At 51.4% G+C, this 25,460-nt stretch overlaps 1 protein-coding gene across 1 annotated transcript; it reads left to right on the top strand.

The window, feature by feature from the left end:
* The first annotated feature begins 14,003 nt into the window (after nt 1-14,003).
* On the top strand, nt 14,004-14,936 carry LOC141729968 (olfactory receptor 14A16-like). Its single transcript, XM_074546627.1, has one exon. It carries the CDS (start codon nt 14,004-14,006, stop codon nt 14,934-14,936), a length of 933 nt encoding a protein of 310 aa, XP_074402728.1.
* Nucleotides 14,937-25,460: the final 10,524 nt, after the last annotated feature.

Genomic DNA, 25,460 nt, shown 5'->3' on the forward strand with positions numbered 1-25,460 from the left:
TTGGGTTATATCCTGACTCTGTCAGTTTTAGGCAGTGTTTCTGCATTATTGCCTTGATCTGAATTGTCTTATTAAATTGTAATTCTGACTTAGACTGTCCCCCTGGTTTGCCTTCAAACCAGAACAAAAGACAATGTGTGCGCGCTTTGTTTTCTTCCCAGAACAGAATTTCCCATTCCCAAATCTTGATTGGATGGAGGAGAAGGCTGCAGAGGAACAGGAAGGAACCCCAGGACACCCAGGCAGTTGAGGAGGAAGTCAGTGCCCCTTTCCCCCTCTCCCCTGCTCCATCTCCCAGCCCAGCACAGCCCCCAGCTGCAGGACAACCCTGCTGCCAACCTTGTCATGCTGGGGATGCACTGGGGGGATCTCCTTCCCCTTCCTGTGGCACGGAGGCAAATCCCATCCTGTCCTTGTCCTTCCTTCCCCAGGGAAGGAGCTGAGGATGAAGTCCAGGGAGGACAAATCTCCACAGCAGCACCTTGTGGAAGAGACCATTTTGAGTGACTCCAGGGCACAGGAATCCAATGGGGAGGAAAAGTCACAGAGATCCCACAGGAGGAGGGGCTGCAAACCCAGCCCAGGTGCTCTGAGGAGGAAAGACCCAACCTGGGCCAGGAAGGTGGACAGAGCTTCAGCCAGAGCTCAGAGCTGGTGGTCCATGAGCAGCTTCGTCATGGGGAGAAGCCCTACAAGTGCTTGGAGTGTGGGAAGAACTTCAGGCAGAGCAGCACCCTGATGCCACCAGATGATCCACACTGGGTAATGACCCTATGAGTGTGGGGAATGTGGGAAGGGCTTCGGCCACAGATCCAGCCTCGTCACCCTCCAACACATCCACAGAGGGGAGAGGCCCTACGAATGTCCCAAATGTCAGAAGAGGTTTCAGATCAGCTCCCATCTCATCCACCACCAGCAGATTCACACCGAGGGGAGGCCCTTCTGCTGCCCTGACGGTGGGAAGGGCTTCACGCACAACTCCACCCTTGTCACCCACCAGCACATCCACACCAGCAACAAGCCGTATGAGTTTGGGGAATGTGGGATAAGCTTCAGCTGCAGCCCTCACTTGATCCATCACCAGAGAATCCTCACTGGGGAGAGGATTCCCCACAAGTGTGGGGAATGTGAGATGACCTTCAGCTGGAGGTCCCAGCTGATCGTCCACCAAATGATCTACACTGGGGAGAGGCCCTATGAGTGTCCTGAGTGTAGGAAGAGGTTTCAGACCAGCTCCCATCTTTTTCAGCACCAATAGATTCACATGGATGAGATGCCCTTCCGTTGCCCCGACTGTGGGAAGGGCTTCAAGCACAATTCCCACCTCATCACCCACAAGCACATCCACACTGGGGAGAGGCCCTACGAGTGTCCCCGGTGTGGGAAGAGCTTCTCCAGCAGCTCTCACTTGACCAGACACCAACAGAGGCACCGGTAAGGGAAGTCCTTCAAATGCCCTGACTGCAAGAAGAGCTTTGTGTGCTGCTCAAACTTCATCCCCCATGTGAGGACCCATGTTGGTCAGAGCCCTGCTGATCCACATTCCCTGTGATCCATGTTAGGAAGACAGATGGCTGGTTATCCTTTTGGTTTGGCCCTAATTTTCTTGTGAATTATCTTCTTTCCTTAAAACCATATGAAATAGGACTAAAGAGAATGAAATTGATCAGAGATGTTTTAAGTCCCACCATTTCACAGGTATTTCAGGGGGAATTTAGGTTTGGGGACATATTCTGGAAGATTTGTGGGTTCTTCTCTGGCAGAAGCTTTGTCCACCTTCCTGGCACAGGGTGGTTCTTTCCTCCTCAGAGCATCCTGGGCTGGGTATGGAGCCTCTCACCTGGTGGGATCTCTTGGGCTTTTCCTCCCTGTTGGATTCTTGCAGGTAGTCTTCTCCATCTCTTTGCATTCCAAGAGCCAAGAGAGATCAATCTGTTGCCTCAAAAGCACTCAGTCCCACTGAAAACAACTAAATCTTACCCTAAAAAGGCTCAGTTGCACCTTATCATACCTTGTTCCCACCTCAGAAAAATTCAGTCCATGCTGAAATTACTCAATTCCTCAGCCCCCAGGGTGAGATGGGATTAGAAGGAGATGGGAAGAAGTGGGATCAAAATTTGAGGGTGTGGGATCAGGTTTGTGTGGGGCTGGGGGGTTGGGACATATTTTGAAAGGAAATAAAACTTTTAGAATTACTGATTTCTGTCCCATTCATTTTCAGTCAGTTCCAGTTTGTTTTTCAGAGTGCCACCTTCTCAGCTGATGGTGTTTGTGTCCTCCTTTCTCTCCTGCCTCTCTTTGCCTGCCCTGTTTCTCTCTCAGTGTCTCTCTTGACCCAGGGCAGCTCCCACCAAAGACCCTGCCCTGATTTAATTCCCAGTCCAGGAGCTACAACAACCATGGGTGAGGTTATGAAGGCTGGCAGTGAAATGCCACTGTAAGATCTTGCTCCACTTGGCTTTTGTCTCCTTTTAAGGCCTTTGCATCTCAGGGCAGGAACATATTTTGCTGGCTGGGAACTGGAATTCCAGACCCTGGCAGTGTGTGCTGTGGATCCCAGAGGGGCATTCCCGAGGCTCCCAGGGGTCTGCTCCTGCCGTGCCTCCCAAGGAGCTGAGCAAGGCCAGCGGACAAGGTCCAGCAGCTCTGTTGGTTCTACAGTGCCACAACGGCCCCTGGTTCCGTGTGTTTCCCTACTGCCAGCAGCGGTTCCTTGGTTCCCATGATGCCCTGTTGCTGTGTCACCATGGATATTTGGTGCCATGAGCTTCCACAGTGTCACAATGGCCTCCTTGGATGGGCAGTGTCACCATAGACCATTGGCTCCAGGCAGCCCTGCTGGGTCACCATGGACTTCTTGGTTCCATGTGGTTCTGGAGATGTCTCCATGGACTTTTTGGTTCCATGAGGTTCTGGAGGTGTCTCCATGGTCTCCTTGGATCCACACTGTCACAATGGACCACTGGATCCATTTGGCCCTGCTGTGTCACCATGGCCCCTTGGTTCCATGGGACCCCAGGGTCACACTTGACTCCTTCCTTCCACGTCACCCCCTCAGTGCCAAAATGGCCCCTTCATTCCATGAGGAACACAAAAGTTTTGTAGAAATATTGAGCAAATCCTGCTTAACACACCTGGGAATGTCTGTTTGCATTCCAAAGAGAGGCTAAAGGTGAGGATGGCACCAGCAGCTTCCATCTGCAACAGAGATCCAGGGAAAGGACACAGACAGAGAATTTAGCTGCAGGACTCAGAGAATTCTGCTTCCAGAGATCGTTTCTGCTCACACTGTCCCTTGGAGAAAGGTGACACCCATTCCAGGCAGCCTGGACTGAGCAGGTGCTTCCTAAGCGGGGTTTTTTGTTTAGGAAACCAGCTCAGGCTTTGCCATTCTTTCCTTCCCAACAGGAAAACTTCTCCTGGGCCTGTGTGCAGGCAGAGCCCTGAGGAGAGCAGGTGGTACATGGTGCAATGGGCTGGGACATGGAGCTGCAGCGCTCAGGGGACAAGGTTCTGCTGCAGGGCACAGGGATGGCAGTGCCAGGTGGGCCATATCAGACATGGTGAGGCTGAGGGATGAGGAGCAGCTTGTCCAAACAGGGTCAGCCCTCAAGGGGCTCATTCTTCTCTGTACCCAGACCTCCTAAGGAGACATTCAGCATCAAGATCACCTGGGGAATGCTTCTGTCAGTTTTTCTCTGGACTGGAAAATAAAAAAATTCTCACTTGATTAAAAAAAAGTAATGAAGTGCACTCTTAAATCTCCATTCTTAAAAGATCTCCAAACTGACTCCAATCACCTGTACAGGTCCTGAAATCCTGTAGACAATAGCAGGAAGAGAAAGAGCCCCCGAGGGCTTTCTGTATTTCAAAGATCCTCATGGTGGATTTGGTGCTGAGTCCAGGACCCTCAGGCACTGAGAGAAGGCTGAAGAAGCTGCTCAAGGAATCAGCAGCAAAACTCCAAGTCCCTTGGAGCATCACTGGGCCCCACTGAGGGCAAGGAGTGCCAAAGGCTCCCCAGGGACTGGTGAGAGCAGATCCTTGAAGCCAGGATTGCGGGCAGCCAAGGGCTCCGAGCAGGGAACTGCAATGCTGAGCAAGGCCTTGGCTGGCTGGGGGAAGCAGAAAGGCCAAGCCCTGAGCCCAGCCTGGGACAGTAGGGCCTGTCCCCCACAGGTGGCTCGGGGCTGTTTGTGGGGCAGTGGGATGTGAGGGGCAGCAAGGACAAATGTCATAAACCTCTGTGACACTGCAGATCCTCATGGAACCAAGGGGCCAGTGGGACACTGTGGGAAGTTGTGGAACCAAGGGGATCATTGTGGCACTGTTGGGGCCCATGGAACCAAGGGGCCAGTGGGACACTGTGGGGCCTCATGGAAGCAAGAGGCCATTGTGAGCCTGCAGGGCTGGAACACCCCAGAACACTGAAATGCTGGGGGTAGCCAAAGGTTCTTTGACTTGAGTTTGGTGCACAGGAGGAACACCAACCAGTTATTCTCAATATGGCAAGATGCAAAGAATATTCTTGGTGGGAAGGGATCCTCAAGGATCATCAAGTCCAGCTCTTAAGTGAATGGCCCGCACAGGGATTGAACCCATGACCTTGGTGATACCAGCACCATGCTCTGACCAACTGAGCTAAGAAATCAAAATGACACAAAATTTTACTGACAAAATATAGGCAAACAAGAAACTTTGGCAAAGGGTTTAATACAAGATCCACTTCAACATAAAACTCTTATTAAAGCATTAACTTCATTAACTTAGCCCATTTAACCTAAAAACCTTAAACCTTTTAGACGTTTAGTTACCCAAAAATGTTCCAGGTAAGTAGGATTAGAAGGAGAAGAAATAGAGAACATCAGAAAGACCGAAGCTCCATAGAAAGACACACATGGGTACCAACTACTCAGCTTCCAGCATCGCCAACAGTGGAACCCCAGGAGAAGGCAGGATCCAGACCCTGGGCTGGCCTTGTGCTCCAGCTTTTAACCCCCTGGGCCTTCATGGCACCACCCCTGTGGTGGGACTGGAAGCTGGTTTTCCATCAGAGCCAGGGTAGGCGCAGGCTTTTGGTGTGTGATTGATTGACAGCTTGGCCAATCAGAGCTGGGTTGGCACCGCCCCTGCTGTATGATTGACAGCAATGCCAGGCCAGGGCTGGGGGTGGGGCTCTATCCCAACACAAACCAAGGCCTAACCCGGCCCGGGCCCCACACGGGCATTCTGAGCATCCCAAGGTGTCTCAGGACATCGATCTCATCCAGCCTCTGAAAGCAATGATGGTGACACTTACGGAACCTCATGGAGTCGTGGCTCAGTTGTGACAATGGAGATCCAAGGAAACTATGGTGAGACTACAGAACCTCCTGGAATCAAGGAGAGCATTGTGCAACTCAGGGGCCCCTATAGAAGCAAGGGTCAATGATCGGACAGTGGGACACATAGAAAAAAGGAGCCATTGTGACACAGCAGGGCTGCATGGAGCCCAGGGACCCCTGTGACTCTGTTGGGTCTCATGAAACCAAGAAGCCATTGTGACATTGCAAGATCTCATGGAATCAAAGATTACACTGTGACAGTGCGGGCACCAATGAAGTCAATGGAACATGGAACAGGTCTGCCTGATTTGGACTCCTGGGGGCTGTCTGGCATGTCCCACTGAATTTGACATGTCAAGGGCCACTTCCCATCTGACTGTGAAGCACTGGGGCTCTGTGCTTTTATTCCTATGGAAAAGAACTGTCTTTCTTGTCTAGATGCTCATGGCAAAATTGGGATCCTGTGTCTAAAATTCTCTACATTCAAGAGTTACTCCCTGACAAAATCTGCCCCTGCACCACTGGGGCTCACTTGTTTCCTTCCTATGGAGACCATTGTGACACTGCGGGGCATTGTGGAACCAATGGGCCATGGTGACACTGCTGGCCCTTGTGGAATCTGTTACACTGTAGGAACTTGTGGAACCAAGGGGAACATTGTGACACTGCAGGGTACCATGGATCCAAGGGGCCACTGTGATACTGGGGCCTCGTGGAACCAAGGACAACTTTGTGGCCCTGTTGGGCCACATGGTCCCAAGGGGCCAGTGGGAAGCAGCAGGGCTTTGTGGCACCAAGAGGCCATTGCTGCATTTCAGGGCCTTGTGGAGGCAAAGGGCTGTTGTGATCCTGCAAGGCACTGTGGATCCATGGAGAGCATTGTGACCCTGCAGGGTCTCATGGAGGGAAGGGGTCATTATGACACTATGGGAACTTGTGGAACCAAGGGAATCATTGTTGCACTACTGGGCCCCAATGGAACCAAGAGGCCATTGGACACAGCAAGGCTTCATGGAACCAATAGACCATTATGACACTGTGGGGCCTTGTGGAACCATGGAGACAATTAAGATTCTTAAAGACTTGTGTAACCAAGGGGCCATTATGATACCTGAGGGCATCATGAAAGCAAGAGAATCATTGTGACACTGCAAGGCCTCATGGAAGCAAGGAGCCATTGTGACACTGCAGGGCCCTGTGGAACCAAGGGAACATGAAATATGTGTGGCTGCCTTGGTCTCCCAGGGTTCACCTGAAAGGTCTGGCTGATCTTGGAATGTGGAAGGCCACTCCCATCTGCCCCTGAAACACTGGGGCTCTGGGCTCTTCTTTTTATGGCAAAGAATTGTTCATTTTTTCCAGGCATCCATGGCCAAAATTTGGATTCCACCTCCAAATTTTTGTGTATCAAAGGATTGCTCCCAGACTAAAGTTGCCAGGACAGACAAGTCTGGCTGGTCTTTGACTCCTGAGGGGCAGACCTCACCCATTTTCCAAACACTTGAAAGGGCTCTGTGCTTTTCTTTTTATGAAACAAACCCCCTTCCCTCTTTTACAGGCACAAATGTCTGAAATTAGGACTCCACATTCATAATTTCAAATATCCAAGGGTTGCTCCAAGCAAATCTGCCATGACAGACACATCAGGCTTTCCTTGGCCTCGGGTGGTTGCTGCTCATCAGCTGCTGAAACATGGGGGCTCCGTGGTTTCCATCCTATGGAGACCAATGTGACATTTGGGAGCCTTGTGAAATGAAGGGGCCATTGTGACACTGCAGAGCATCATGGATCCAAAGGACCATTGTGACACCGTGGAGTCTCGTGGAACCTAGGACATCTTTGTGGCTCTATTGGGCCACATGGTCCCAAAGGACCAGAGCAAAGCAGCAGTGTGGGAGTTAGCCCAGCTGTTACTCAGTCAGCCAGATTTTACCCCGGATAAACGGGGTGTGAGTTTCAAGCCCTAGGAATAATTTGTCTAACTTAGGCTGAGCTTGAGAGTTCCCCCATAAGTCTTTAGTGTTGTTGTGCTAAGTTGTCCAAGTTGTCCTCCCCTATTGGTTACTTGTTTGTCCTATATGGTTTTGTTCTGGAGTGTTCTACCCTCAAGTGTATATATTGTTGCTTGGCTTTTATGTCAGGTCTTTGAATCCCACCCCTCATACTGTTCTCGACTTCTCCATGTTAATTGTTCTTCACCCTGTTACTAAAGTTCTTTTTGGGCAACTTCATTGATCCTGCTTGTTGCAGCATTGGGAGGTAGGACGGTTGGAACAGATGGCGATGAGAGATCTCTGAAGCCAGGTCTTGGAATTTGTGGTTTATTGCAAAGGGTGTGGGTGCAGGGGCCTTGTTTGGAACTTCCAGCCACAGCTTGGAGCAGGCCCGAAACAGGAGCTCGAAAGAGGCACCCAAAATGGATGCCCGAATGAGGAGGGGAGTTCCGTTATAATACAATAAATCTTCTGTGCTGCGTACTTGTTATGGTTTGACCCTGGCACAATGCCAGTGCTCCCATGAGAATACACTCTCCCTGGTGTCTGCTGTGAGATGTGCTGTGACCAGGAATAAGAATCACAGACTCTTGCTTAAAAGAAAGGAAAAAAAGTTTATTAACTAGACTACAAGTGGAAGAAAGAACACACAAGGAAAATGAAAACCTTACAACAGCATTCTCCTCCTCCCCCCACCAAAGTCTCAATATCATACATCTTCCAAAATCACCAACTCTTAGTCTGGCACCACTCTCCAGAACACCCAATTCTCAGTTCATCCAAAAGGGAGGAGTCCTTCTTGTAGCCATAGTGTATTCTTCCTTTCCATGTTCAGTGCTCTCACCACCGAACTTGGAACCAAGCTGTCTCGAGGATTGTCTATTAAGGATGCATCGTCTCATTCCAAAAGGCACAGTCTCGCCTTTTGGGACATCTGTCCCCCCCCTATTTTTAGCACCCCCTGGGGCTGAAGAGTATCCACACTGCACTCCTCCTGATTCTGAGGCCTGGGCTCCCCCTTGAATACAGTCTCTGCATCGCATGGAAACAGTCCATAGCTATACAAAAAGCGTCCCGCAACATGCTACCACATCACCCTTCCCACCTCCTGGGGTTTTTCTTTCTCTGTCTTTCCGGCTCACACCTTCCTCTCCTTTACTCAGTTCCTTCTTCATCCTCTAAATTCATATCTTCTCCAGAGGAAGGTTAATGCTCTGCTAAGTTTTCATCATCCCCAAAAGGGTTAAAAGCCCTTACACTCGGCTGGACACCTTGCGGGAGTTCCCCCCCCCCCCCCCCCCAAGTCCTTCTCTGCAGCCGTGCGGCCCTGCTGCAGGCACATGTTTATGGAATTTCAAGGTAACAAGCACAGGCTGTCTTCTCTCTCTCCATCTCCTGGAGGGGGAGGGGGGGGGCAGGTAGAATATCTCTTGTACTCCTCCATTCCTTCCATTCCTCCACCCTTGGGCCCCTCAGGGTCAGGCCTACCTCCCCCAGGCAGCATGGTTTTTCCCCTCCCCCACCCAGCAGCAGACAGCTGGGCAGGGGAGAGCTCTGACCTCTTTCACCGCAGGAGCCCAAGAGACCTCCCAGGTGGGACGCTCTGGTTTTTAACCCCTGTGTTTTCTCAGAGGCAGATCTAATTTTCAGTGGTCATACCAAGTGCCAATCTTAAAATCTGAGCATCCATTGGTGGTTTGATGGTAGTGACCGCAGCATCTCAGAAATCTCATTTCCGATCCAACCACCACAATATTCTAATTTCAATAACCAATCTAGTACAAGATGAGAATCTTATACCATTTACATACAGCCTACAAGAATCATTACATTACTATACTGTGTTACATTTTAAACCCTAAAACCTACTCTTTGGATCCCTTCTGCCAAGCTAACCTTGCTCTGACTTTTGGACCTGTCTACAAGCAGAGGGTATTGTTTCATCAAAAGAAAATTACTTTCAGCAGGCCATACCATTGTTTTCCAGTTGTTCAGTAACTAAGGCTTGGTGTCTCAAAGCTTGCTTTCTTTTCAATCTCACTTACAGTTTCCATATTCTCAAAATCTTTTGCCAGGCAATCATATTTATAAGGGTTTCCTGTTTCATCTTGCCCAGCATCTGCTCCTTTTATTCTCACCACCCTTGCCCTGAAGTTGGGGAACCAGAAAGGTTTTTCACAGCCAAACTCATTGCGACTTTTGGTGCCCGAACAGGGACCCTGACATTGAATCATGTCAGCTGGGGTTAGCTGGTGGATAGGCCAGTGTTCCCTGGGATTTTGGATTGTGCTGGGCTGGCAGATTCATCATTGCTTCGAGGGACCTTGGCCAGGATCTGCAGGGACAATGACGGTTTCACCTGCATAGGATTGCAGGTGGGTTTGGGGAAATGCAAGACATTTATTGCCCATTTTGCCACTGTGTTTTTACAGTATGAACCCACATCCTATAATTGATTTGCGGTGTTCGGTGGCTGTTCCCCCTAAGGTGAAGAAAGAGAAAAATGGGAGTCAGATGTCCAAAGTAGAAAGAAGCATATATGGATGCTTTCTTAATTCTCACAGATCATGACAAAATATTTTCAAAGAACAAATTGAAATCAATTGTGAGGTGGATCACTAAAATTTTTCTAGATTCCCCTGCTGAAAAAATCTATACTACTGAATTTTGGGACTCAGTGGGAGTTAAATTGTACAACCTTTCGATCTAAACAGACCCCATTGCACCCCACATACTCCCCATCTTCCACATCATCCTTGAGACCCTTCACCAGCAAGCAGTGTGTCGAAAACTCAATCCGTTGGTCACTCCCAACTCAAGACCTCCTCTAAAACCTGCCTTTCCTGGACCTTCCACGATGCTCCAAGATGGCAATGGACATGCCCTCTTGAAGCACTGTGACCTGGAGACTCAAATGGAAGGAGCCTGAATGTGGCCTGATCATCCTCTCGCCATCTTGGCTCCTCCACTTCCTGCTACCACAGCCTTGTCTTCTGCCCTGAACTAACCTCCAGACTCTACCGCCTCGACTGTGGGTCATGCCTCCACTGCCAGTTATTCTACCTTCACCCTGGGCCATGCTTTCTGAACTCCACCCTAAAAGTCTACCACCTAGTTAAGGAAGTAGACTGGAAAATAGTCTGCAAACTCCTTGTTGCACCCACATGTTATGAAGGAAGGGGGAAAAATCCCAGGTCTCAGCCACTGGTTCATGGGGAAATCAAGGATCTGTGTAGGGCAGCTGAAGACCATACGAAGGACTTACCTTGTTTTAATGGCCTAATGAGGACCAGGTTTACAGCTCATGTCTTAACCCCCTATGATTTAAAATATACTATGACCATGTTGTTATCACCTACAGAATACACCCTGTGGGAAGGGGGATGGAAGTGTTTACTAAATCAATTAATAGCAGACTATGCTAATAATGAGGCAAGGAAGGAATTGACAATCAACCATTTAGCTGGAGAAGGACAACACAGCCTACCAGATGATCAAGCAGCAGGTATCCCCAGAGAAGTATTGGATGATATCAAAGAGATGGCTTGGCAAGCTTTAATCCAGGAATCAGATGGTAGCACCCCAATTTGGACTACCTTGGGTGGCTGCAGCTAAAGCTTTAGGACAATTAGACAATCTTGAGTGCCTGTTAAGTAAGCAAACCAATGCTACCTCCCTCACATTGAGTGGCCTGCTCTCAGACATAGAGACCATCAGACAGGCCACCTTGCAAAATAGTGATAGAGTTTTTACTCTGGGCACATGGGCATGGCTGTGTAGACTCTGAGGGCATGTGTTGCATGAACTTCTCCAGCCACAGCGAGTCAATCCACAAGAGCATTCAGGTACTGAAGGAAGGGTTCAAGTATCTTCAAGTGGAAAACAAAGACTGGGTCAATAAACTCTTCCAATCCTGAGGACTAAAGGGTTGGATGATGTCTAGCTAAAACAGGACTATTAATTCTCTTAGTGATTCTTGTTGAATTGTTAATTGTCCCATGTTTGTTTGGATGCTTTTAGAAAGTCTTACAAAATTCTTTCAGTTCCTTCTTTGTTTTAAAACAGAAAGGAGCAAGATACCCAACACAGGCTCCTCATGAACTTCTTGGAGGAGAGCATTGGAGGCCAGGATGGCACAAAAACCTCTCAGAGATTCAGTGTGGGAAGGAAAACCTTAAAAAGTACCTAAAAGTATTCTGAAACACATAAAGTACCTTAAAAACCTTGAGTATATCAAGGCATTAATGAGCCCCACTGAATGTCAGTACAAAGATCTCAAGGGACTCATTAAAGCAGATAATTGGGGCCATGATTGCCCAAACTTCTCAGAGAGTCCAAGGCAAAAGCCAAACGCAAAGTCCTTTGAAGAACCTGCAGTCCCTGCAGGGAGCATTAAGGAACCCCCAGTGCCATTCCTGAGCAAGGCTCCCCAGGGACTCCTTCCAGCAGATCCTTGAGGCCACTGGGATGTGGGCTAGGGGGGGGATGCTGAGGGCAGGACAAGGGGCTGACAGTGCCCAACCTGGCTGGTGCTGTGCCAGGAGGCCCCAGGGCCTCAGCACAAGGTGTCTCCTCCCAGCCCTTGGTGGCACAGACCCTGCTGTGCCCCAGGGCACCAAGACTTGGCTTTTCTTTGTCCCCTCCTGCCATCACTGCCTGCAAGTCTCTGCTCTGCCTGGGGCCTGGGGACCCTTTCTCAGTCGTGTCCCTCAGTGGGACCCATTAGAAGTCCAAGAAACTTTGGGGTTGGATTCTTAATTGGAGTTCTGGAGAGGTTTCTTCAGTTCCCTCTCAGGGACTCATGTTCAGAGCCTGAGCACAAAGCCCCAGAGGCTCATTAAAGTCCTGGTGCTGTGTCTGTGCTGCTGAGCTGGGCTGGGCTCCTGACACAGAGGCAGCTCCTGGTAACCAAGAAGAGCTTCAAAAGCACATTTCTCTTGATGAGCAGCTCTTCTGCCAGCCCAGCAGGGCTGGGGCACTGGCTGCAGCCACCCCAGGCACAGCACAGAGACACAGAGAGCTTCAATCAGTCAGGGCTGGGAAGGTGCTGAGAAGTGCCTGGGGCAGAATCACTGCCAGCCCTTGGCACAGGAACCTCTGGCTGCAGGACAATGCAGCTGCAGCTCCTGCAGTGATCTCCTAAAGCTGGAACATCCCAATGCCTACAGACCCTGTGAGTACAACTCTGAGTATATCTGGTGTGGTGTAGATGAAATGCTCATGGAACTCTGACATGCTGAGGGGTTTGGTTCAGTCATACAATATTTCCAAGTCAAGGATTTTGATAAAAATGAGGAAATTTCCAAAGACTTTTCATTCAGTTTCCTACTATTGGAGAATGACAGGAAGACAGGGTTAAATATTCAAGGTAGTATGAATTATTACTTATTAATTTAGTCAAGTTCCTAAGACATCTGAAGTGTTACTTTTAGTGATCAGTAGGTTCACAGGAGATCCCTAATGTGCTTGCAGCCCCTCTGCCCATGGACAGCACCAGCATCACCTTTACTGGACCCATCAGGCTCAGTCTGTGCTGTTCTTTCTCCAAGCTGCAAACAGAACCTGCCCCCAGCCAGTGCCCTGCAAACAGGTAGGGTTCTGTCAGGCTAAAGGAGAGTGCACAGAGATTTGGGGTCTGTGAGTGCTGGCAGGGAGAGATCAGGCACAGGGAAACTCCTGCAGGAAGAAAATCTCCAGGAAGCAGAGAGAAGATCAGGCAATAAGAGAAAACAAAACCCAGCAATGCTGTGGCAGGGAGAGTTTAGAGATGCCCACAGGATCCCCTCCAGTGCAGCCCCTCCCTCTGAACAAGCCCCCTCCCTCCTGTGCCCCCAGCAAAGCCTCTGCCCTAAGGGCTGGGGCTCCAAGGCGTGCAGCCCCTCCTGTGCAGGCAGAGCTGCAGCAGAGCCGTGGGGCAGCTCTGCAGCCCCGGGCCCAGTTCCCTCTGCAGAGCACAGGGCTGGGAGCAGCTGCCCAGCCCTGGGGGCTCTGGCAGCGGGCACAGCTGGCTCAGGGTGACACTGTCCCCAAGGCCCAGCTCTAGGAAATGCTGTCAGTGCAGCCAGGGAAGGAGCTGAACCTCCCTTCATCCAGTGTCATCATAAGGACACTTGGAAGTCTCCCTGAGATTTCAGTCTAAGCTGGGAGCTTCAATCCAGGGTTCAAACCTGTTCTAGACCATCTCTTGAGTTATAAGATTGATGGGGAAAGGCAGTGGTGTTGTGACACTGAAAATGCTGCTGGGTTGGTGAAGTAAGCAATGTGAGTCCTTGGCTAAAAATGTGGAGCTGGGCTGTGGTGGATCCATCTGCTCTCAGAAATACCTGATGACATTTTTGACAAAAACATGGGAAGTGGATTGAAATCCACCTGAGCAAGGTTAAAGCCAACAGAAAATCTGAAAAGGTCAGCATGCCAGACCATCTCCCCTCACTCTCTTCTCGTCACTTTGCCTCACAGAACTTGCTGTTCCTCCTGGTTGCAGAAAGAATGTTGAGGATTTCTGATATCCAAGATTACCAGGAGAGACATGGGAGGAACTCAAAAAGAAAACCTCAGAACCCTTAAATACAGAAGCAATTCTGTGTGTGTTACAGAGAATGGTATATGGGAAATGGCTTGGATTTTGGTTACAGGTATCTCCTCTAACTCTTCACTGTCCTTTTCTCCATGAACAGGATCCCAAATGTCCAACAGCAGCTCCATCAGCCACTTCCTCCTGCTGCCATTGGCAGACACGCGGCAGCTGCAGCTCCTGCTCTTCTGCCTCTTGCTGGGCATCTCCCTGGCTGCCCTCCTGGCCAACGGCCTCATCATCAGCGCCGTAGCCTGCAGCCACCACCTGCACACGCCCATGTTCTTCTTCCTGCTCAACCTGGCCCTCATTGACCTGGGCTGCATCTGCACCACTGTCCCCAAAGCCATGCACAATTCCCTCTGGGACACCAGGAACATCTCCTACACTGGATGTGCTGCTCAGCTCTTTTCCTTTATGTTCTTCATCTCAGCAGAATATTTCCTGCTGACCATCATGTGCTACGACCGCTACGTGTCCATCTGCAAGCCCCTGAACTATGGGACCCTCCTGGGCAGCAGAGCTTGTGCCCACATGGCAGCAGCTGCCTGGGCCAGTGCCTTTCTCTATTCACTTCTGCACACAGCCAATACATTTTCCCTGTCCCTGTGCCATGGCAATGCCCTGGGCCAGTTCTTCTGTGAAATCCCCCAGATCCTCAAGCTCTCTTGCTCAAATTCCTACATTAGGGAACTTGGCCCTCTTATGGGTAGTGCTTTTCTGCTTTACGGTTGTTTTGTGTTCATTGTTTTCTCATATGTGCAGATTTTCAGGGCTGTGTTGAGGATCCCCTCTCAGCAGGGACAGCACAAAGCCTTTTCCACCTGCCTCCCTCACCTGGCTGTGCTCTCTCTGTTCCTCAGCACTGGAGCATTTGCTCACCTTAAGCCCCCCTCCATCTCCTCCCCATCCCTGGATCTGGCCCTGTCAGTTCTGTACTCGGTGGTGCCTCCTGCCCTGAACCCCCTCATCTACAGCCTGAGGAACCAGGAGCTCAAGGCCGCTGTGAGGAGACTGCTGACTGGATGGTTTTGGAAATATTAAAGAGCTGGCCAATTTCTGCCAATCATGTGTAATAAAAGTAATTTTTGAAATTCTTGTTCATTTGGTTGTGAGTTTTTTCTTGTATTTACTCTTTTAATCTTGTCTACCAAGAAAGGTCACTGTTTATGCCATTTCCCGTTTTGTTTCTCTCAATCTTCCCTACGGTCACAGACTTTGTCAATGAGGGGCTATGCCCTTGCTGCCTTTAAATGAACTAAAGGATGTCCCAGCAACGTTTTCTGCAGAGATGCCCTTTTGTTGCCTTCTCTGGAGCTGCAGCAGCAATGTCTGTGTGCAGAGCTGGGGGCAGATCAGTGCTGGCCCAGCAGCTGTGCCCAGCAGCAGCAGCACTTGGTGTTGCCAGTGCTGCCGTGGCCCTGCCCCGCTGCCCTGGTGGCTCTGGTGTTGCTGCAGGGCCTGAGTGCTCTCGGGGCCGGGCACAGCCCTGGGGGTGGCAGTGCCGGGGCTGCAGCAGGGACAGGCCATGGGCACTGCTGGGGCAGCGCTGACGCCTCAGGCCAGGGCCTGGGGGCTCCAGGCTCCTTGCCCAGGCTCTCTCAAGAACACGCCCAGGCCAATGCTCACCACAGAAAAGCCCTGTGAGCATCCCCAGGCTGGCCATGGGCAGGCTAGGGGCAAACAGCATGGCTGGGGCTCTGCAAGGGCCATGGGGCAGACGGGAAGGAGCAGCAGAGCAGGGGCTGATCCATCCCCAGTGCGCTGCACAGCCCAGGGCAGCGTCCCAGAGCATCCTCATGGAGCTGCCAACATCATCCCCCCTCTGCAGCCCTGGCCTCTCCCCCAGCTCACACAGGTGCCCCATCCTTGCAGGCACAGACATGGCAGCACTGGCTCAGCAGCCCGTTTGCATTGGAAAGAGCAGGGGGAGCACCCCCATGCTGTTGGTGTGGGGACATGAACCTGAGGGAGCACAAATGCCATCAGTCCCTGGGGCCAGCAAGGGCTGGGGGACAGCAGGGAAACCACTGAGCTTTGTCCTGGCCTCTGCAGTCATCCAGAAAATTTGTTCCCATGCGCTGGGAGTTTGCTGTCCCACTGCAGACACTGTTGCTCAGAGCCAGGGCTGCCTGGCAGCCACCCCCAAACTGTCCTGAGCATTTCCTTGGCTTAACCTTTGCTTTCTTTCCTTTTCCTTATACAAATTCCTTCCTATTGCCCAGCCCTGTTCCCTCCCCTGCAAACAGCCCATCCCTGTTTGCCCTTTCCTCTCCGGCCCCACTCCCCATTGCAGTTCCTGACTTGGCACCATGGGAACGTCCCTTGGGCAGCAGGACCATCCTACAAGTGCTGCAGGAATTGTCTGCAGGCTCCTGCAGTGCCTGGTGCTGCTCCCTTGCCAGAGGCACCCCAGGCCAGGGGGGCACATCTGGGCTGCTCTGTCTGGCTCTGGGGCTCCCTGTTCTGGGCAGTGAGGAGGAGCTGCAGAGGCTCTGCGGGACTGACAGGATGGGCTTTGGGGCTGGCAGGAGAAGCTGAGGGACCTGGGCTGCTGGAGCTTCTGAAGAGGAGGCCCAGGACTCATCCTGCAACTGTTGCAAGGGTTCTTGCAGAGAATCCCAGAATCAGCAAAGCTGGAAAAGACCTTGGAAATCATCAAGTCCAACCTGTGCCCTGACACTGCCTTTTCTCCCCTGAGCCTCCTCTTCTCCAGGATAAACAACCCCAGCTCCCTCAGCTGCTGCTCACAGGACTTGTGCTCCAGATCCATCACCAGCCTTGTTGCCCTTCTCTGAACACACTCCAGCCCCTCCATGTCCTTCCTAAATATGGGGGCCCCAGAACTGGACTCAGCACTCAAGGTCCTGCCCAGGGGAAGTACTTGAGTGCTGAGCACAGAGGAAGAATCCCTGCCCTCCTCCTGCTGGCCACATCATTCCTGATCCAGGCCAGGAGCCATTGGCCTCCTTGGCCACCTGGGCACACTGCTGGCTTATGTCCAGCCTTCTGTCCATCATTCCCTGCAGGTCCCTTTCTACCTGGCTGCTGTCTAGCCACTCTGTCCCCAGCCTGTAGAGCTGCAGGGGTTGTTGTGGCCAAAGTGCAGGATCTGGCACTTGGACATGTTAAACCTCACCTTGTTGGATTTGGGCCCTGGATCCAGCCTATCCATGGCCCTATGCAGAACCCTCCTACCCTTCAGGAGATAAACACTCCCAGACAACTTGGTGTCACCAAAGTTCCGTTGAGGCCCCAGAGTGTCACGATGGTCTCCATAATTCCATGAGGCCTCCCAGTGTCACAATGTCCCTTTGGTTCAATGGGAACCCTTTATGTCACAAAGTCCCTTGGGCCCTGCAGTGTCACAATGGCACCGTGGTCCCCCAGGGGTCTGCAGTGTCGCAATGGATCCTTGGTTCCATGAGGTCTGGCAGTGCAACAATGCTCTCCTTTGTTCCACAGTGTCACAATGGCCTCTTGGTCACCAGGGCCACCACAGTGTCAAATATGTTTCCTTCATTCTAGGAGTCCATGAGGTGTGGTGGTTTTCACAGAGGTCACAGAACAAGGGAAGATACAAGAAATTTGAATCTATGTTTCAGAAAGCTGATTTATAAATTTATGATATATATTATATTGAAAGAAAATTATATACTAAAACTATCCTAAAAGATTAGAAGAAGGGATTTCATCAGAAGGCTAGCAAGCAATAGAAAAGAATGGAATGATAAACAAATCCTGTGACTGACCAGAGAGTCCGAGAAAGCCAAAGTGTGCTTGGACATTAAAAACAACCACATAGAACCAATCAAAGATCCACTTTTGCATTCCAAAGCAGCAGATAATTACTGCTTACATTTCGTTTCTGAGGCCTCTCTGCTTCTCAGGAGGAAAACACCTAGCAAAAGGATTTTTCATAAAATATGTCCACATAAAATATGTGACACTGAGGAGCAGCACTGACCCCTTGGTTCCATGGGGCCCTGCAGTCTCACAATGGCCTCAGCATGACATCATGTCCTGCTCTGTCACAATGCTCTGCATGGTTCCACAAGGCCCTGCAGGGTCACAGTGGCCTTTTGGCTCGATGAGGCCTCAGAGTGCCACCATGAATTCCTTGGTGCTGCAGTGTCACAATGGAGCCCTCGTGACACAAGATCCTTCAGTGTCACCAGGGACCCTTGTTTCCATGGGGCACCACAGTGTCACAATTGTTCCCTCAGTTCCCAGAGTCCTTGCAATGGAGCAATGGCTCCTTGATTCCATTGTCCCCGTGCTCTCCGCAGGGTCTCCTTGGTTCCGCAGTGGCACAATGGCCCCTCAGTTCCACAAGGCCCCGCAGGGTCACAGTGGCCTCTGTGGTTCCACCTGGACCCAGACTGTCACACTGGACTCCTTGCTTCCATTCGGCCCCACAGTGTCACAATGGCCCCCTGGTTCTGTGCTGCCATGACATACACAGTGTCACCATGGTCCTATTAGTGCCACCAGGCTCCGCAGTGTCACAATGGCCCCTTGCTTCCCCAGGGCCCTGCAGTGTCACAGTCATCAGAGAATCAACCAGGCCGGAAAAGACCTTGGAGAGCATCAAGTCCAACCTGGGACCCAACACCATCTCGTCACCCAGACCATGGCACTGAGTGCCACATCCAGTCTTTCCTTAAACACCTCCAGGGACAGTGACTCACGCATCTTTCTGGACAGCCCATTCCAATGTCAAATCACCCTTTCTGTGAGGAATATTTTGTAATGTCCAGCCTAAATGTCCCCAGGTTCAGCTGAAGGCTGTGTCCTCTTGTCCTCTCACTGTTCCCTGGGAGAAGAGACTGATCCCTATCTGGCTGCAGCCTCCTGTCAGGGAGTTGTAGAGAGTGATGAGGTCTCCCCCTGAGCCTCCTCTTCTCCAGCATAAACAACCCCAGCTCCCTCAGCCACCTTTCACAGGACTTGTGTTCCAGATGCCTCCCCAGCCTTGTTGTCCTTCTCTGGACATGCTCAAGCCCCTCCATGTCCTTCCTGGACTGGGGGCCCCAGAACTGGAAACAGCACTTGAAGTTCTGCCCAACCAGTGCTGAGCACAGGGGAAGAATCACAGCCCTGCTCCCGCTGCCCACACCATTCCTGATCCATAGGAGTGCCAGGGGTTGGATGAGGGAAATGGTGGAGAGGGGTGGAGACCATGTGTAATTGATTGTCAGTCATGAAGAGTCTTGTTTTCCATATCTATTCTAGCTGCATTAGAAGGTTCTGGGGATCAATATCAATTGGACATTGCTGGTAATCTATGTATAAACAAGAAAAGAAAACAGGACAAAACAATTCTTTCTGCATTGTTTTTAATACCGTATATTGATTTTCAATATACTTCTGAAATGTTCCTAACTAACCATAGGAAAATTGAAAACAAATTATTCCTAGGAGCTTTTCTTGTTCAGGTGTTTTGTACAAATATTTATGAGCGTTTGTCACTGAATTCCTGAACTGAAGAGCTGAAGAAAGAAGAGGCCTCTTGAGTAGTAAAATTTATCAGCAACCTCCAGGTGGCTGAGGATTCATCCCCATCAGAGCAGCAATGAACAGAAATTAGCACAGCTTTGTGGCTGCCCCAGCTCTGGTATGGGCCCTGGGCCTCAAGCCGGAGCAGCTCTTGAGGGCACCAAGGCCGGGGCTCTTGTGCTGCCCTGGGCAGATGGGGTGGTAGCAGGGGCTGCAGAGATCTCAGCACCTCAGCCCGAAGGAAGTAGGGCAGCCAGGGTGCCTCCTTTGGCCTTGGCCAAGCACCTTCCCCCATGGCTGGGGCTGAGTCCTGTGGGAGCTGCAGCTGCTGCTGTGCCCTTGCCAGGGGCTGAGGCCGTGGGGCCAGTGCCCAGAGCAGCCTGGCCTGAGCAGAGCTGTGGGGCCAGAACTGGCTGGGCTGGGCTGGGGAGAGGCCCTTGGTGCTGCCCAGAGCTCAGGGCAGCTGGCAGAGCTTGCAGGGAGCTGGGCTGGGCTCAGAGAGCCTGGCCCAGAAACCATCAGTGTCCATCTCAGCCTGGCTGAGCGTGCAGGGGCAGGACTCAGGCCAGGCCTTGTGGGGCAGGGCCAGCACCTGTGCAAGGCATTGCAAACAGGCAAGTGACCCAGAGAGGAGGCTGCTCTGTGCCCTTGGAGGCATGGACGGAGCAGGGAGGGGGCCCAAGACATTCGTCAGCACCAGACTCTGTCCTCAGTTCTTGGCAGCCCTGGCTGCTGAGCCCAGCTTTGGCCTGGGCTGAATTTGGCTGTGGCCCAGCTCCATCCTCCTGTGGGGCTCAGGGCCTGTTCCCGGCCATGGCCAGCCCTGGCTGCCTCTCTGCTGGCCCAGAGGCTGGCAGGGCCTGGGGCAGGGCTGTCTGTGCAGCCCCACAGGTGCCACGGGCTCTGCAGGAGCTGGCAGAGGCTGCCCAGCAGGGAGGCCATGGGGCACAGAGCCCCAAGGCTGCTGTGGGCACCACGGCACAGGGGCCGTTCCCAGCCACAATGCTCCTGGCCTGGGCTGGGCCTGCACAGGGGCTGGGCCACCATGGCTGGGCCAGCACAGGGCCACAAAGGGGCCACGCAGCCACTGCCGGGGCTGACAGCAAGGCCAGGCACACACAAGCAATTGCTGAGCATCGCCTGCACTGGCCAGGCCTGACTGTGCCAAAGGCAGAGCTTAGCTCACTTGGGGGCTGCAGGAACAGTCCAGAGCCCAAAGAGCCACCATGGCTGTGCTGGAGACCAAGGCTGCAGGAGGGAAATGCAGGGCTGCTGTGGGATGGGGAGGGCATTGAATTCCAGCACACACCTCAGCTCTCTGATGATCCTGGCACCATGCTGGGCCCTGTTGCAGTCTGGAGCAGAGCAGATGTTGATGGGACAGGAGCCCTGTGGGTCTGTCAGGGACGTGAACCTTGCAAGGTGCTCTGGTCTCCCTCAGGTGCTTTTGGAGAGATCCAATCCCAGCTGGGCACCTCAGGGCACAAGTGGCACTGCCTGTTAAAGGGCACACAACTGATATATGCCTGGATAGGGGCACAGGTTTTAATACCTCTTAGTTTCATAATATACAAGCGAATCTTTATTGTCTGGGTCATTTGAAAATTTTTGAGAAATGGCAATGTTTTCCCACCAGTAACAGGAATTTCCTGGACCTACTGGATCCTTCTTCTGATGGCAAGAGAAAAATACTCATCTTTCCCTCTGCCTTTGCCACCAACATTCAGTCTAATATTTAATGACCCTCTCCCTTCAGGCGTTTCCAGCTCTCCTGTTGAAATGGCCCTAAGAACATCTGTTCATTTAGAGCAGCTGCATCTATGTCCTTTCCATTGCTCCTTGATTTTCTCATCCAGATGCTCTCTGGTCATTCAAGTGCCTCTCAACTGACTGGTTTCATGCTTTGAACATCAGGGAGTTGTCAAATCTTTCTGAAGTTCAAATAAATATCACATTAGACAGCATCCTAATGGTGTTTATATCTATCACAGAATTACCATTTCTTATATCTTTGTCCAAAACTCTTGCTATACGACAATCCCTGGGGAATGGTGGACATGTCAGATGCAGCTGGGACATCCCAGAGAGCCGTGGAAAGAGCTGTGATAGTTATTAAACTGTTCAAATGTTCTACTTGTGTTTGTTGGCAAGAAACCTTCCTGTGCCTCTGAGTGTCACCAGTCCCTGAGCCCAAAGTACACAAACCTGTTGAGTTGTGCTTCCCACTTCAGGAGCTGCACTTGGACCTTGGCTCTGCACAGGAGAGCTCTTCATCCCCTTTCTCTCTTTTCCTCCCTCTGGGCATGGAGGGATCTCCTGACTACAGTGTGTGACTCGTGTGGGCAAAGAGCAAATCTGGGCAGAATCAGGGCAGGGAGGTTTTGGGGGGACCTTGGGATCTGTGCTGGGCTCAGAAGGTGTTTTCCATTTCTCTGAGACTGTCTGCTGTGTAAAGCAGATTTAATATCCAGCAGAGGAATGACTTTTGCCTTTGATGGAGCTGTGCCTTCCCTTGGCTTTGTTGGCTGACAAGAAATGAGCATCCCTCTGTGTCTTGGGCAGCTCCTTCTCCAAGGAAAGCAGGTGGGAGTTGGAGCCAAGGAGCTGAAAGCTGCAGGTGCAGCCTGGGCTGGAGGGAGCTCAGATTTGCACAAGGCTGCTCTGAGTGCCAGGGCTTGGATGGGGGAAATGGTGGGGTGGGGGTAAGGACAGAGTCTGACTGATTGTCATCCATGAAGGGTCTTGATTTTCATATCTATTCCAACTGCATGAGGAGGTACTTGGATTCAGTGACAATTGGAGATTTCACATATCAATGTATTAACAGGGAAAAAAACTAAACAGGACGTAAAAAATTTATTCTCACTGTCTTTTTAAATATAATGCATACACTTTTTATATACTACTGAGATCTGTTGAATTAACCACAAAAGATTTGAACATTAAAATAAAATTGTTCCCAGAGGCTTGGCTTGTTCAGGTGTTGTGAATGGTAATGAGCCCTGGGACACTGAATTCCTGCACTGAAGAGCTGAAGGCTTACCAAGCCTCTGCAGCAGGAAAATTCAGCAGCAGCCTTCAAGGTGCTGAGGATGTCAGCAGCCCCCACTGAGGCCATCCTTGCCCAGAGACCGTGGGGGAATGGGCAGACAAGGAGAGCATCCCTGGGGCTGGGGCAGCAGAACTCAGAGGCACCAGGGGCTGCAGCTGGGAAATGGAGTCTGGAATGGGGCTGGGAAAGCCCTGCCTGGGCTGTGCCAAGCAGGACACACAAGCCTGACCCCCATTCCACAAACAACTCTCTCAATGAGATATTTTAAAAGAATTACAGATGTTTGTGTTCTCTGAATTGGACACACTGGAGAAATACCAAGAAGAGAATCTCAGGAGCTCAAAACAACAAAACAGACTTTACTGGCAACTTTAGAAAATTAGAGAAACTTGGCAAATAGTTCAATATAGCATTCAATCAATCAAGAAAACATTTTGCATTAACTTGGCCCATTCAACTTGACAAAGTCTAAGCCTGTTTAATGGAATGTTAATCAAAATTTGCAAGAGCAGGGAATTAGAAGAAGACACAGAAAGAGAGAAAGAAACAAAAAAATTAGAGAAGCACACACACAGCTACTAAACACTTGACTTCAGCTGTGTTTAGAGGGGAATTCCAAGAGGAGGTAGGGTCAAAATGTGTGCTTGCCTTGTTGTCAGCCTTCTATACCCCTTGGTCTTCCTGGGCCCTTCCCCCAGGGGGGCCTTGGGCTCATTTGGTCCCTCAGGAGCTGGGCTGGGGGCTGCAGAGGTGGCTGTGGAGCATTGCCTGTGCTGTGCCAGGGACTGGCAGCCACTGCTGGGCTGGAATAGAGGCTCTGGGAGGATTGGTGTTCCAGGGCAGGGTAAGGCTGGACCTGCCCCTTCCTCCCCCACACATGAAATGTTTTGAGCCAACAATCTCCTCCAGTCTGTCACAACTGGGAATGTTGGAGGTGGAACCCCAGTTCTGGCCAGGGGCACCTGGCTGAGAAGGACAGCTCTTTTCCATAAGAAGGAAAGCACAGACCCCAGTGTTTGGAAGGCAGGTGAGAGCCTCACTAGGCCAAGGCCAGTAAGACTTGCCAGTAATGGCAGATTTTGTCTGGGATCAGTATTTGGATATAGGGAATTTTGGAGGTGGAACCCCAATCTCAGCCATGGGCACCTGGAGAAGCAGGACAGTTCTTTCCCATAGGAAGGAAAGCATGGAGCCTTCCCAGGGGTTTTCGGGATAGAAGAGAGGTGATACTTGTGAAGCCATTGCCAGCCAGACATGTCCTGGCAATATTCCTTTTGGAACAATCCCTGGATATAAGGAAGTTTGGAGGTAAAATCCCAATTCTGGCCATGGGTGCCTGAAGGAGAAGACGAGTTCTTTTCCATAGAAGGGAAAGTATGGAGCCCCAGTGTTTCAATAGCAGAAGAGGCCCTGAAAATGCCAAGGTCAGCTGGACCAGTCAGGTGGCCCCTGGGAGCCAAACCAGGCAGACCTGCTCCGTGTTCCCTTGGTATTGTGGGGCCTCACAGTGTCACAATGGTGCCTTGGATCCATGATGCCCCACAGTGCCATAAAGGTGACTTGTTTCTACGGTGTCCCACAGTGTCACAGTCGCCCCCATGTTCCAGAAGGCCCTGCAGTGTCACAATGGTCCCAAAGGTTCCATGAGCCTTGCGTGTCACAATGGTCTCCATGGTTCCCCAGGCCCCACAATTTTACATGACTTTTATATTCCATGTGCCCTGCAATGTCACAATGGACCTTTAAACCCTGGGGATTTGCAGTGTCACAAAAGTCTCCTTTGGCTCCACAGTGTCACAATGGACCGTTGATGACAGGAGTCCCCTCTGTGTCACCCTGGATCTTTGGTTCCATGCTGCCCTGCAGTGTCACAATGAACCCTTGGAACCATGAGGTTGTGAAGTGCCTTATTGGTCTCTCCATGGTTCCATGGGGCCTTGCAATGTCACAATGGACCTTTGGCTCCGTGGGGTCTCACAGTGTCACAAAGGTCCTTTGGTTCCATGACACTCCAAAGGGTCACAATGGTCTCCATCATTCTATGAGGCCTCATGGTGTCACAAAGGACCCTTGGTTTGATGGGGCCTCTCAGTGTCACAATGATCCCTACATTCCATGGAGCCCCACAGCGTCAGTACTGTCCCCTTGGCTTAATGAGGCCCAGCAAAGTCACAGTGCTCTCCATGATTCCATGAGGCCCCACAGTGTCACAATGGTCCCTTGGTCTCACAGGACCCCACCGTGTCACAATGGTCCCTTGGTCTCACAGGGCCCCACAGTGTCACAATGGTCCCTTGGTTCCATGGCCCTGTGCTGCTGCATTCCTCCCTCCCCTTCTCAGGCCGCCCTGCCAGCTGAGAAATGCTCCTTGGGCCTTGGCCTTGGCCAGCACCCCTGGGCTCAGCTCCTCTGCAGCTCATCACAAACACTGTCTGCTCCAGCCACTGCTGCTGCCCAACCAGCTCCTGGTTCCTTTAGCAGCAGCCCTGGGAACTATTTTTGTTCTCTCAGTGGCACAACATCCCTGTTCTCACGCTGCCAAAGAAAGCTGTTGATGCCAAGTGTGGCCAGGATGAACCATGGCTGGGACTGAAGCCCCTCTCTTGGGGCCCTGCAAACAGCGCTCCAAAAGGAGCCTTGGAGCTCTCCTGGGCCAGCGACTCCCTCTGAGTGGGGCCTCTCCCAGCTGGGAACTCTCCCGTTTGCTGCACTCGGGGATCCCCAACAACAACGGAGCCTGGGCCGATCCCCCCACTCCTCCAGGCTCAACCCTTTGCCCTTTGCTTGGGAAATGCCAAAGGATCCACAGTGATCATTGCCTGCCCTCAGGGGAATTGCTCACAGGTGCCTTGCACTGACTCTTGGTGTCTGTGTGCACACAGGCGTGCCTGTGCTGGGGAAATGTGGCAGAAATGCTGCTCTCTGAGGGGTTGGAGAGTCTTGGATAGCTGAGTCAGTCAGATATCCAGATATAAGTAAGTAATGTTAAGTCACGAGGTCTAAGCTAAGTTAAATAC

Source organism: Zonotrichia albicollis, chromosome 8 (assembly GCF_047830755.1).
Source record: "Zonotrichia albicollis isolate bZonAlb1 chromosome 8, bZonAlb1.hap1, whole genome shotgun sequence".
In the NCBI taxonomy this organism is placed as follows: domain Eukaryota; kingdom Metazoa; phylum Chordata; class Aves; order Passeriformes; family Passerellidae; genus Zonotrichia; species Zonotrichia albicollis.